This window comes from Phaethon lepturus, unplaced genomic scaffold (genome assembly GCF_000687285.1).
Source record: "Phaethon lepturus isolate BGI_N335 unplaced genomic scaffold, ASM68728v1 scaffold2249, whole genome shotgun sequence".
NCBI lineage: Eukaryota > Metazoa > Chordata > Aves > Phaethontiformes > Phaethontidae > Phaethon > Phaethon lepturus.
Genome location: NW_010562568.1, coordinates 54,665 through 67,185, shown reverse-complemented (window position 1 = coordinate 67,185; position 12,521 = coordinate 54,665). Strand labels below are relative to the sequence as shown.

Here is a 12,521-nt window from a genome sequence, read left to right as displayed (position 1 = left end):
GGGAAAGAGGGTAGATTTAGATATTAGGAAGAAATTCTTTACTGTGGGTGATGAGAGACTGGAACAGGTTGCCCAGGAGAAGTTGTGGATGCCCTGTCCTTGGAAGTGTTCAAGGCCAGGTTGAATGGGACTTTGAACAACCTGGTCTAGTGGAAGGTGTCCCTGCCATGGTCCATTCTTTGAGGTCCATTCCACCCCAAACCATTCTGTGATTCTATGCTGTACTCGTATTTTATCATAAGAAATGTGGACATATTTGGAAGATGAAAGTCAGGTAGTAATTGTGTCACATGACAAAAAAGGGACATTCTGGAAGGGAAAAAAGAAACAGCCTAGAACTGTGACTCGTTACATATCCTTAACTTCTTCAATGGGAGTAATCAAGCCAGGTTGATCTCTACCTCCTTTTTTTTTTTCCCTCCTTAATTTCTTACTGCTAATACTTTACCCCTGTCAACATTCATCCTTGGTAGTAAAAGAAGAATGTAGTAAAGTTGCAATTTTCAGAGTGTTTTAATTTTTAAACTTACTTTAATTAGAGACAGAGTAAGGCCACTTCTGAAGGCTTTTAAATTATCCCACCATAAATAGAGTAAGTTAAAATTAATTTCACTTTAATTGTGCATCCACATCATCCCAGCAAGTTCCAGCTTTTGCCTCATGACCTGTAATAGAAGCTTTGAGAGTAAATCACAGTGTATTCAGATGACTTTGCTTCCAGTGCCCTTGCAAATAACTGTTTTCACTTCCCACTAACCTGTAGCCCAAACTTGTAAATCTCATGACAGTTCTGATAGACTTTCTTGTGATTTTGCTCTGGTCGGTCTGCTTGATATTTATTTAAAATGGAGCCTCTGCAGAAATTTGTGTGTGGGAGGAAATTTTTTTTTTTTAACCCTGGAATGGAAGTAAAAAGCACAGATATGTTTGAAGGTCTATGCTGGTAAATAGTATCTTTAAAGTATCACCAGCATTTCTCAAGTTAGTTGTTTTCTTTGTTACTGCATTTTTAAGTCAGAGAATGCTGACTGCATGCCATGGACTCTTTCAGCAATCCTAATGGATGAACGCAGTGATAGGTGGATAAGTCTTACCTTCTCGTTGAAGTCAGGGAATGTTAATTTTGTCACTTGTTATAGAAGAGAGCACATGCTGTGCCCTGCTGTTCTGTGTGGAAGGTTTAGCATAGGATGGTAACCATGGTACCAGCCTAAGAGTGAGAGTCAAGTTCCTGGCATTACTCAGCCAGCGCTTTACATGTGAGTCACTGTAAGATATTCACCATTTGCAAGTTGCAGTGTTGTCCTTCTGAAAATAAAGAACGTTAATGTTTGTTTCAGTTCAGAAAACATTTTGACATCTTCAGATGAAATACGCCATCATCAAGGCAGTTATGGTGGAAAACAATGAGAGTATTTGGAACTAGAGTAACGTTTGAAATTAGACTGACAATTAGGCATTTTTTTCTTTGTGAATCACGGGTTTATTAAAAAATGTGAAGTGAATTCAATAAAAAGTTGCTGCATCACTTGGTATACATACAAGATTTTCATCTTTTTCCATTTGCAGTTAAGTTACCAACTTAAGGTGGGCATCATGTACTGCAAAGCTGGGCAAAGCACAGAAGAGGAAATGTATAATAATGAATCAGCAGGTCCAGCCTTTGAAGAGTTTCTTCAGCTCTTGGGAGAACGAGTTCGGCTCAAGGGATTTGAAAAGTATCGTGCTCAGCTGGATACAAAGAGTAAGGCTTTTTTTTTTTTCCCTCCATTTAAGTGAACAAAATGCATCATATGGTTGCTAACTGATATTTTTAATAGATAGTTCTTAAACTCTTTGCAGGAAGACAGTTGCTCAATATTAGAAGGGAAACAGCAGAGCAAATACGTAATTTGACCCATACCCATATGGTCTTTCAACTCTGTTAATTACTGGATTTTTGTATTAATTTCGTATGAAATTATTACTAAAGCTGCAACAAGAAACCAGTAACTATGGAACTATTATCAGCATTGCAAATCCATCATCAGTGTGTTGTCTAAGGAGTAATCAATACAGTTGGTATGTCATATTTTTTTAATGCTAGGCTAATAGACTGTTACCAGAAAATTTTTGAGAACCCATCTATGTAACTACACCTTTACAAGTTGTTCTCTTGCTTTTCTGCTGTGTTTGTTGTGTGTAGTTTTTCTTCTAAACAGTTTTGTCTTACTCCTGCTATTAAATGTATTCCTCCCTCTGTGATTTTTCTTTTGAGTTACGGAAATTAAACTGGATTTGGCAGTTATCAGCCTTAACTGTAGAACATATATTGCAACAAAAATGCAGTGGAGAGATGATCTGGGGTGACAGTATCTATAAAAGAAACTCCCTACTTTTGGAATCAAGCTTGTAAAATACCTGTTTATCAGCTAGCATATGCTGTATTCAATTTGTAAATCTATTTAAAAATACTCAGGGAGAAATTATGCCCTGTCTTCCTTTGAGAACTAACCAGTTCCTATGGAAATCTTTTGCTATTTTGCTCACTTGCAGCAAAGGAAATTAAATAAGGAGTTGATTCATAAAAGCTGAAAAGCATTCATCAACTTCAGTGCAGGAAAGACTGTGCTCTTGTCATGGGTACCCTATCGCAAATTCAGCAACTTGCTGTGCTTTAGTGGTCCACCATTCCGCCTTGTGCCCTTGATTCTTAGAGGCATCACGTTGCCATCTCCTCAGGCTGTTCTTGGTCAGCTTAATCATCACTCCTCAGAGGGTTATAAAACTTCCTGTGGTTTTAAACCTAAATTAAGACTTATTTCTCCCACATTTACCATTGAGCCTGCTTTCTTTGAGTTGCGATGCTTACATTCATTCCCTCTGTTGTATTTACTCCCTTGAGTGCCTTTACACATCACAGTTGTGTCTCCTCTGCTTCTGTGATGTTACCCTTAATAAGCCAAGTCTGTCTTATTGGTACGGGAGGCATGGATTTCTTTGCCCTCCCCCCCCATGCAGTACTACCTGGTAATTTTCCTCTGAGCTCATCCAAGTTTGAATTCAGTCTCTTTAATTTTAGTGGCTAGGGTTATATACATGATTCCAGATGAGATCCAGGGAGTTTCTGCCTGGGAGTTTCTGCCTGTAACATTTTCTTGTCTTTGCTGGAAATATAGTATATAATAATTCTCAGGATGGGTTTTCCTTTTCTGCAGATCTGAAATGTTGCTTTCTCAAAATCAAATGCGTATGGAAAAGAGAGAAAATATTTATTATTTCATAGCTTCTGGTTTTATATTGTGACGTCCTGTTACTTTGAGTAGTTAAAGTAAAATCCTCTCTTCCCTTTCTTCTTCGTTTAGTTAAGACATCTGAAAAAAAACCCACCTTTTTTGGTGACAGTCATCACAAACTGGTTTCTAGTACATGTAAATGCTGTATGATTAAGAGTTGATTCATCTGCTCAGATGTACCCATGAAAGCTGTAACTGTGTCTTAAGTACTTGTTTGAAATTTTCTTCTAAACAGCAGAATTTTCCAGAAATGTTTGAGTTCCTTCTCTTTGCTTCTGACTTGAGGAAAGAATTTTGTCGGGTTTTTATTTTATGTACTACAATCTAGCACCTGTTGAATGGGCAACGAGCAGGTTTAGCCAGCACCAAGTATGAACAACAGCAACAAACTTTTGTAATTTATCTTGATGGTGCTGTGTGTTCCTTTCTGCCAGTATGCAAAGCACAGACTGGAAGTGGTGGAAGAGAAGGTGAGGTTTTGGGGCACAACACTAAGCTCTTTGGATAGCTACATTCAGAAACCCTTATTGCATATTCTGCATAGGAAAAGGGGGGAAAAAAAGCCACCTTGTGGTAGGCCAAATGCTAATGACCAGAGATGGTAGCAAGAACTGCATTTCAGGTATGGGGAAGGTGTGAACAGCAGAATACAGACAGGCACCACGTCTTCGATAGCTGGCTGTCATGGTTTCACCCAGCAGGCAGCTAAACACAACACAGCTGTTGGCTCACTCCCCAGTGGGATCGGGGAGAGAATTGGGGAAAAAAAGGTAAAATTTGTAGGTTGAGATAAAGACAGTTTAATAGGATAGAGAAGGGGAGGGGAAAAAAGATAAAAGCATATACAAAACAAGTGATGCACAGCAGAGTTGCTCACCACCCGCTGACTGATGCCCAGTTAGTTCCTGAGCCGCAGCACCTCCCCGGCCAACTCCCCCAGTTTATATACTGGGTGTGACGTCATATGGTATGGAATAGCCCTTTGGCCAGCCTGGGTCAGCTGTCCTGGCCTTGCCCCCTCCCAGCCTCTTATGCACCCCCAATCTACACACTGGCAGGGCAGCATGAGAAGCTGGACAGTCCTTGACTGCTTAGCAACAGCTGAAAACATCGGTGTGTTATCAACATTATTTTCATCCTAAATCCAACGCACAGCGCTATACCAGCCACTAGGAAGAAAATTACCTATCCCAGCCAAAACCAGGACATTACCCTCAGTAATCAATCAGTCTTTTCTGCCTTGGCCCTAACACAGAAAGGCCTGCAAAGGAGGAGGTTGTGATTTTCACCGTGACCTTAGGTTTATGTGGTTTTGTTGAAACAGCTAGGTCTACGTCTAGGAAGCGAGCTTCTCCCTTTTCCAGCTCTGTGCTCTTCTGTTGCTGGAGGTCACCGTCATGAAATAGTTCTTATGGTCTCATTGCTCAGAAAATTTTCATGCGTAAAAATTCTGTTTAATGTCAGCACAGCTGATTGCAAAGATGCTCTTAAAAACAAATGTCTCCTCATTAACTTGCAAGAAAGGTCAGAGCTATGTAAGGTTACCTTGCTAGTTTCTATACCTTTGACAGTACTTAGCAACCTATGAAAAGCAGATACATGATGTAAGGCACGATGAAAGATTTTCTCAGCGTGGAGGGAAGCTCATTTGTATATGTACTCTGGGATTTTTCACAAGTTATTTGTATTTTATGCAAATTTGGAAAAGTAAAGTTGTTCTATCAAAAGGCAGTTTCAAAACAGTTGTTCTTAGAAATTTTGAGAATTAGGGGCCTAATTGGTAAGTATCCGTAACAGAGCCAATTTTTAAAAGGAGGAATCTTATGCATCCTAGTAAGTAAAAGCCTATTTAAGTATACTGGATCCTTCAAGGGCTTTAGCTTTGGATCTCTGCCAGTGCCACTGTGGAAAAGCGCTGCTACTTTTAAAATTTTGTTTGTATATTTTTAGAATTACCAGAGGGGAAGCAGTCTATCTCCTGGCAGCCTGCAGACTTTGGATAGGAAATAGAGCTTGAAAATGTCATCTATCCCACGGTTGCTAGGAAGTTTATGGGCATCACTTTAAAGTAATAAACATCACAGTGATCTTTCAAATTATAACTTCAGTCATTTTTACTTTATTTTCTGGTTGTAATTTATTCTTTTTTTTCCTACCCTTCATTTAGTCTTATTTCTCAGTATCAGCTGGATAATGCTAGGCCTGGTAACTTGGCGGGGGGAGACTGTCCAGCAGAGTGCTGGAGTGGTTTGTGGAGGAAATGAAGGAGATTGATTAATATGAGTTGTGGGAATTGATGAATTATCTATTAGGTGAGGTTATAAACTTAGCTAATAATGGTAGGTTTCTGTTTAGATGTTTATACCGCATGACTTTTTGGTTAAGGTATGAGAAAAATATCAGAACAGCACAGAAGTTATTAAGTAGGTTGTAGGGATTGATTGGACTTCAAACTGACATTTCGTTTAGGGGTTGTCAGTGAACCCCAATGTTTCTAACGAAGTAATACAGATGGTTTGCCTTCTTAAGTCGTACTATTTAACATCTTTTCAACCATGTGGAAGTAAGAATAGACGTCCTGCTGAGTCTGAGGTGTTCACCGGGAGACCAATAGCCAAAGAAGGTCAGAGGTTCCTCGATTGCTTCAGAAGCAGAAATGGGCATGGGGGAAGTTCATCTGCATTCCTGTCTGTTTGTGTTACACTTTTGCTTTTGTATGTTACGAAATAAAGGATTCTGTCCTCGGAAATAGTGTCTGAAAACAACCTGTGTTTTACAGCAGTTGAACGGAACAGAAGTGTAATGCCTGTGTGTAACAGAAAGGAGAGCAGGTTTGACAGGTGCTGAACTTGGTCCAAGTGCTAGGAGAAACTGGAAATAAGGCAGGGCTTTGTAACAGCAAAGGTAGATGGGAACAACATTAAGCTCTGAAACTTTTTGTTCGTGTGCCGTTAGTTGTGAGCACGGCTGCAGCTTGCAGCAATGGCTGCTCCTTCTCCTGCATCAGCAGTACCGTTTATGTTTTTTGTTTTCCTGCAATTCCTCGCAACACGCTTTCCTTTGAAACACTGACTTGGATTTTCTATTTGTACTGGATTTTATACAGTTTTCTAGTGCAGAACTTCAAAAAGCAGGTTGGCAAAGCCATGTGGCTTCAGTGGGGTGAATTTATCAGCAGTACGCTGTTGGTGTTAGTCACAGTTTTGAGCACCACTGGTTGGAGAAAACGCTTAAATGGGAGTCTCTTAAGACCGTCCTTGTGAAGATAGCTGGGGAGCATTGGAAGGACAGGTGGATTTTTAAAGGTGAACAACGATGGAAGGAAAAGATCAGAGAAATCCTCAGCTAAGTAACCAAACCCAGTAATGGGAGGAGACTGAGAAGGCAGCATCAATAGGTGTGCCATAAACAGATGGCAGGAGGGGATGTCTTCAATGTAAAAAGGTGCTCATGAATTCCTAGATCCCTCGGGCCTCTGTTAAATACAAGGAAATCAAAGTCGATTGCAGTGCCGGCTTACCGTTCTGACCTTGGGGTGACGATGCTGTTCCAGTGCTCAGTCTTGGATTTTGCTGCAATGGCAGTGATTTGATTTAAAGCAAACACCCGTCATTATTGTGTTGTACTTCAGAAAAAGTATTCTGGACTTGTAAGAAAGAAGAAATGTGAATGGTGAGAAAGATGCACAGTCTGTAGTGTTTATGGACTTCTGTTTGTAGTTGGATTTGAGTACCACGGATTTAAGCAGTGAAGTACTTGGAAATAACTGGAATCATTAAAAGTGTCACTGGGATGGCAGCTTTATTACTTAGTTTGCAGAACCAGTGCTGTTCTGAGATGTCTGTGCACTTGGGGGGGAGACGACAGGGGACAGGGAAAGAACCCTTTTCTGCCTGAAATGGAGTCCCTCTAGGAAAGTTGGAAGTTTGGCTTGAATGTGTAGCTGGTGTTCCAGCAGTTCTAGCACAGCATTTGTCAGAACTGCTTTACTTCCCCTGTCTCGCCCCTTTGGGCTCCTTCCCCTCTTTTGGGACCTTCCTTCCCCGTCTCTCCTCTTACCCACTTCCCTTTCTTTTTGCACCTGCTCCCCTTTCCAGTTCTGTGTAATATTTTTGTATGCTCTATTTATGAAAGACGATGTACAAATTAGCATGTAAGGAGTTATGTTGATGTTTAGGTGACTCTCAGGTGCATCTGCCTCCTTCGGCGTGCATTGTAATGACCAGGCAGACGATAGAGGCTGCTGTGAACTGAGTGCAGGATGAAGTTATTCCACTTCAGTTGTTGTAATTAGCTTTAAAAAGAAAATAGTTTAGCAGTTAGCTAGTTCGTTGTAATGGCAATTCTGAGTGCTGGAAAAGAGCGCCCAATGTCTTTGAAACATTAACTGAGCTTTTTTTTAAATAAGACTCTAGGAATTTTTTTTTTCCTCATTCCCGTTTCATTCTATATAGGTGATCTGGAAATGCAAAATCTCTATGCAGCTATAATGTGGAAAAACTTCCATTTCATTTTAGGGATGATGTTGCGGTTTTTCATTTTACAGCAAAGCCACCTCTATTTTATTATTCCAAATATGACAGAAAATGAAAAATTCTTGTCAAAGTTTATACCCAAAATCTGGGTGAATAAACTGTATATTTATGGTATTGTAAATGCCTTACAAATCTCAGAGCTATTATCTCCTTAGTAACATGATCTCTCTGCAAATAAAAAATGCCAAGTTGTAGTGTATTTAATAGCTTTTTAAAATACATTGCTATAAATAGCTGGGACTGTATAATATAGCAGCATGTTTATATAACTTCAAATAACCAGGATGCTTTTTTCCATATAAACAGAATTTTTAAAATAACTATATTTTTAAAAGTGGGCTTTTTGCACTATGGACAGCAGTTATATTTAATAGAATGTATTCGGTATTTCAGCTTTAAATGTGTTACTACTTAAATTAATGGAACACTTTTCAAGGTCTCTCTTTTTTTGAGAAAGAAAAAGTAAAAACAGAAGTTCCCAGTTTGTCTGTAATCAAGTGTTGTCTTCAACCAACACTTTGTAAACTTTAATAATATCCCCTCTTCTTTTTTTCTTTCTAAACTTCATAATCCTAGTTTTTATTATTTTTCTCTCCACATGGAAGTCTCTCCATCCACGTATAATTATTTTTGTGGCCTGTTTCTGGATCCCTTCTCTTTCTTCTATAACTTTTAAAATAGGGTGGCCAGAACCCAAGACAGGTGAGACTACCTTTGATTAATATACCAGCATCATAATGTCATTGTTGTGGGCTTTTTCCATCATCAGCTGTAAGCATGCTAAGCACCCTCTTTGGGTTTTTGACTGCTCCTATCCATAAAGCACCTGTTTTAGTGAAGGTTTTATCTGACTTCATTACAGTTAATTTAATGTCCTGATATTTATGTTTAAAAGAAGCCATTCTGTTCTTTCATATATTGTGGGTTATATGTTCATCAATACTTAATTATGCATGAGATCATGGTATTCATTCACAGTATCTGTCTACCTTTCTGAAGTCCTTTGCACACTCTTTACAGTTCAGTTTTCTTCCAATTAGCCTGAGATACTGGGTGGTGTCCGAAAATTATTTCAGACTTTGCTACCACTTTTCATGCTTCAGTAGCCTTTCTTCAGGGTTTTCTGGTACAAATTCGCTGTTCCTCACAATGTCTTCATTGGGAAAAGTACACAAAATTATACATGCCATCTTTGTGTGTCATTTATTTGGCAGGTGAATAAACTCTGTTTTTTTACTTGCTGACATTTCAGCTAGGATCAAGGATGAGTAGGAATTCTTGTCTTGCCTGATGATTTTCTTTGATAATAATGAAACTTTTAAAACTTTTTTTAAGTAATGCTTTTATTTTCTCTTTTTTCTTTAACTGAAGCTGATTCAACGGGTACTCACTCTCTATACACAACATACAAGGACTATGAAATCATGTTCCACGTTTCTACTATGTTGCCGTATACTCCAAACAACAAGCAACAGGTAAGATGGACCATGCCTGTATAGAATTTATGTTTCCTCCATCTCAAAAGTATCTGAACTATTGAATACTTATGACAGCTTTCATTTGTTACTAGCAAAGAAAACACTTAAAGAATCAAAATTATCAAAAGTAAAATTGGCCATCTCTGTGTCAGGAAGATGAGTAAAGCAGATGATTGTAGATACATCATTGGTAGATTTTTTCACCATAGGACTGTCTTCTATTTAATTATGTGTTATTTACTGAAACTTTGATGTAAATATTTTACAATAATGTCAGTAGCACATCTGTATTAAATAAATAAAAGTTCATATCTTATGTCAAAAGAACCACAGTGTATTTGACATGGTTTTCAACGTTCTGCAGCAAAGTCCACTGCACCTCAAGAGTTGCATTTAGCAAATTGTAATATGCACAGAAGCAGAGATGATGAGTGGGTAGTCCGGCACACTACACAAGAAGACATGAAGCAAAATCCTTTTTTTTTTTTTTTTTTTTTTTCAATGATACTGAAGAGTTATGTAAGCTGACCTGCTTTGTTACTCTGGAGTACCTGATCTTGTTAGATACTAGGCCATCTTGTTGTGCATGTATGCATTTTACTCTAGAAACAGTGTTATTTTTGCGTTTCTGCAAATAAAATAGAAATTTCCTTTAAAAATAAAACAGTAACACAGCATTCTTTTTAGTTTGCTTCTGTACACTAGATGTCATACTACTTTGTAGTTTACCTTTCTCTTTTACTGTAGTCTTGGATTACTGAAAGAAGCCTATCAGAAAATCATTATAACATGTCCTAAGGACACTGACAACTATTTTCAACTTGAAATAGAACCTACTTCTGGCTTGTAAAAATGCGTGAAGTGGGGAATGTTTACCAGCTTCCATGTTTCACTGATTACTCTGATACTAGCAGATTTTTGTTGTTGTTTTTCCTCTTTGTTTAGCTTCAAATTTTCTCTAACAAGATCTTCCTGTAAGTTACATGTAGAAGTGAAATTGTTACAACACTGAAAGTGCCCATGCCTGAAATTTATTAGATGAATAACTAATGTTCTGGTACTTAACACACAAATCCTCAATAGTTTCAGCTTTCAGCTCGAGGTATCATTTGGAATAAAAAAATTGAACAATACTAATTTATAATAATGAGTAATAAATAATCGAAAACTGTGAAAAGACTGTGTTTTAACCTATGCATCTTTTTTTTGTTAAAGCTTCTGAGAAAACGACATATTGGAAATGATATTGTGACAATAGTTTTCCAGGAGCCTGGAGCACAACCTTTCAGCCCAAAGAACATTCGTTCCCACTTCCAGCATGTCTTTGTCATTGTAAGAGTGCACGGTCCCTGTACTGACAGCGTTTGTTACAGGTAGCTATTGCTAGTTTCACTGAAAACACGGAATTCGAGTACAAAGTGAGGTGTCATTCCTCTCTTAAATTTTCAGTAAGGGAACATAATGAAAGATAGGGGTTGAGGACATTTTGGGACATGAGAATTTAGAACACTTTAAAAAAAGTAAATAGACACACATGAGTGTATAAAGCAAATAGACCCAATGAGGAAATTAATGCTGTCAGTATGTGTGTGCGTGCACAGACAGATAGAGAGAGAGAGAGAGAGAGAGAGAGAGAGAGAGAAATCAAGCATTTGGGAATGATTTCAAAAATTCTATTCTCACTTCCTTTTTATCTCTTCATTAAGAGTATGCTAGAAGAGTATTTCTATTTTGATTCTTAGGAATTTACTTTTTGTTTGGATAATTTGGGCATCTAAGCTAATGTTCCGTTTTTGAAATGAAGACAGTGAAATTATGGCTAACCTGTCAGAAAGAAGTTAAGCTCTCTGAAATATTTTGTCTGAAAGGTCTTGATTTCTTACCTCATTTCAGTCCAGCAAAGAAATTCCATAGCATTATGCAGGAAAAAAGTCTTAAGTGTGACCTTAAAGTCAAAGTGATTAAAGAAGATACATCCACATTTGCATCCACAAGATGCATTTCCCATTCGAATTGGGTATTACAAACACAGAGAAAGATGGGGGGTTGGTTGTTATTTTAAATAACACAACTGCGTATTTCCAATTTCTTCCTTTTAAAAAGCATGGGAAAGATTTATACATGTTATACTGTAATAAATTTCAATATGTCAGCATTATATTTCTGACCTTCAGATTTCTAAATCACTTTCATTTTTCAAGTATTCACAACTACGAGGGGTGGAACCTTACTGGTTACTGTTAGTGAATAAAATTTGAGAATTTCAGCTTTAGTGATGCTGCAGGCTTGAAATTTAAGGTGATGGGGAGCATGTAGGGCAAAAAAAATTGAGAGAGTGCCAATGTTCATTTGATGCAGGAGACCGCCAGAGCATTATATGTTCTGTGTACTGTCTTTAAGATTAAAATCCTTTCTTTTTTTTTTCCCTCTTAGTGCAAAAACTTGATTTAAATTTATAGAATTCCATTATGAAAAGTTTTTCTAGGAAACTTTTCAAAGTAAGTTTGACCTCTTCTCACTGAATTATTTGGAACAGTTTCATAGATTCATAATTCTAGACAAAACAGGAAGCCATATAGCATAAAATGTACTGGAATTTATATTAAAAACTACATAAAAGGAATAAAATCAAGCACTGCCTTGGCCAGTGATTCTCCCTCCCAACTAAGATAAACAATATTTCAAAAGTCTGGCTTCTCTGTCGGCAGCATTCACTTTTTAAAACTTCTCTGGCATATGTTACAGATTAAATTCTTATCCCTGTGATTCATGATACTGAAAACCTAATCAAACAAAATGTCCCTGGTAGGTTTTTCATTACATTCCGTAATTGTGTTTAACACTTAGGCTTCTATTTCTTCATATCAGACCCTTTAGGACCACTGAAAGTCATGAAGAGTCAGATGGTTGTATCATGAGTACCCTCTGTTGCATACTTTTAGATATATTGGCATACATTTGAAGGAAGTATGACAGTCAATGACATGTTTCAGTATCAGTTGCCAGAAAATATAATTTAAAAAAACAAAAACCAACAAAACCAAAACAAACAAAAAAACCCACCCCAGCACCCCAAAACAGAAGATATGGTTAAAGATTGAGTGACTTAATTTTTATTTTTGTTGTTCCTGTGTGCCCTCCTTGCCTGCCTCCACCCACCCCCCCACCCCACCCCCCCGAAAAAACAAAAAGCTTTGCTAGATTGGGGGCAGAGGGGGGGATTTCTCTGGTTA

At 37.9% G+C, this 12,521-nt stretch overlaps 1 protein-coding gene across 2 annotated transcripts in view; it reads left to right on the top strand.

Annotated features, from left to right (window-relative positions):
* Positions 1–12,521, top strand: part of SIPA1L1 (signal-induced proliferation-associated 1 like 1) — a 77,492-nt gene that overhangs the window by 18,143 nt on the left and 46,828 nt on the right. For both annotated transcript variants that reach the window (XM_010294292.1, XM_010294291.1), the window contains exons 4-6: positions 1,570–1,744; positions 9,182–9,285; positions 10,504–10,661. In XM_010294292.1, coding sequence (XP_010292594.1) covers positions 1,570–1,744; positions 9,182–9,285; positions 10,504–10,661 — 437 coding nt within the window. The remainder of the gene's footprint in view (positions 1–1,569; positions 1,745–9,181; positions 9,286–10,503; positions 10,662–12,521) is intronic.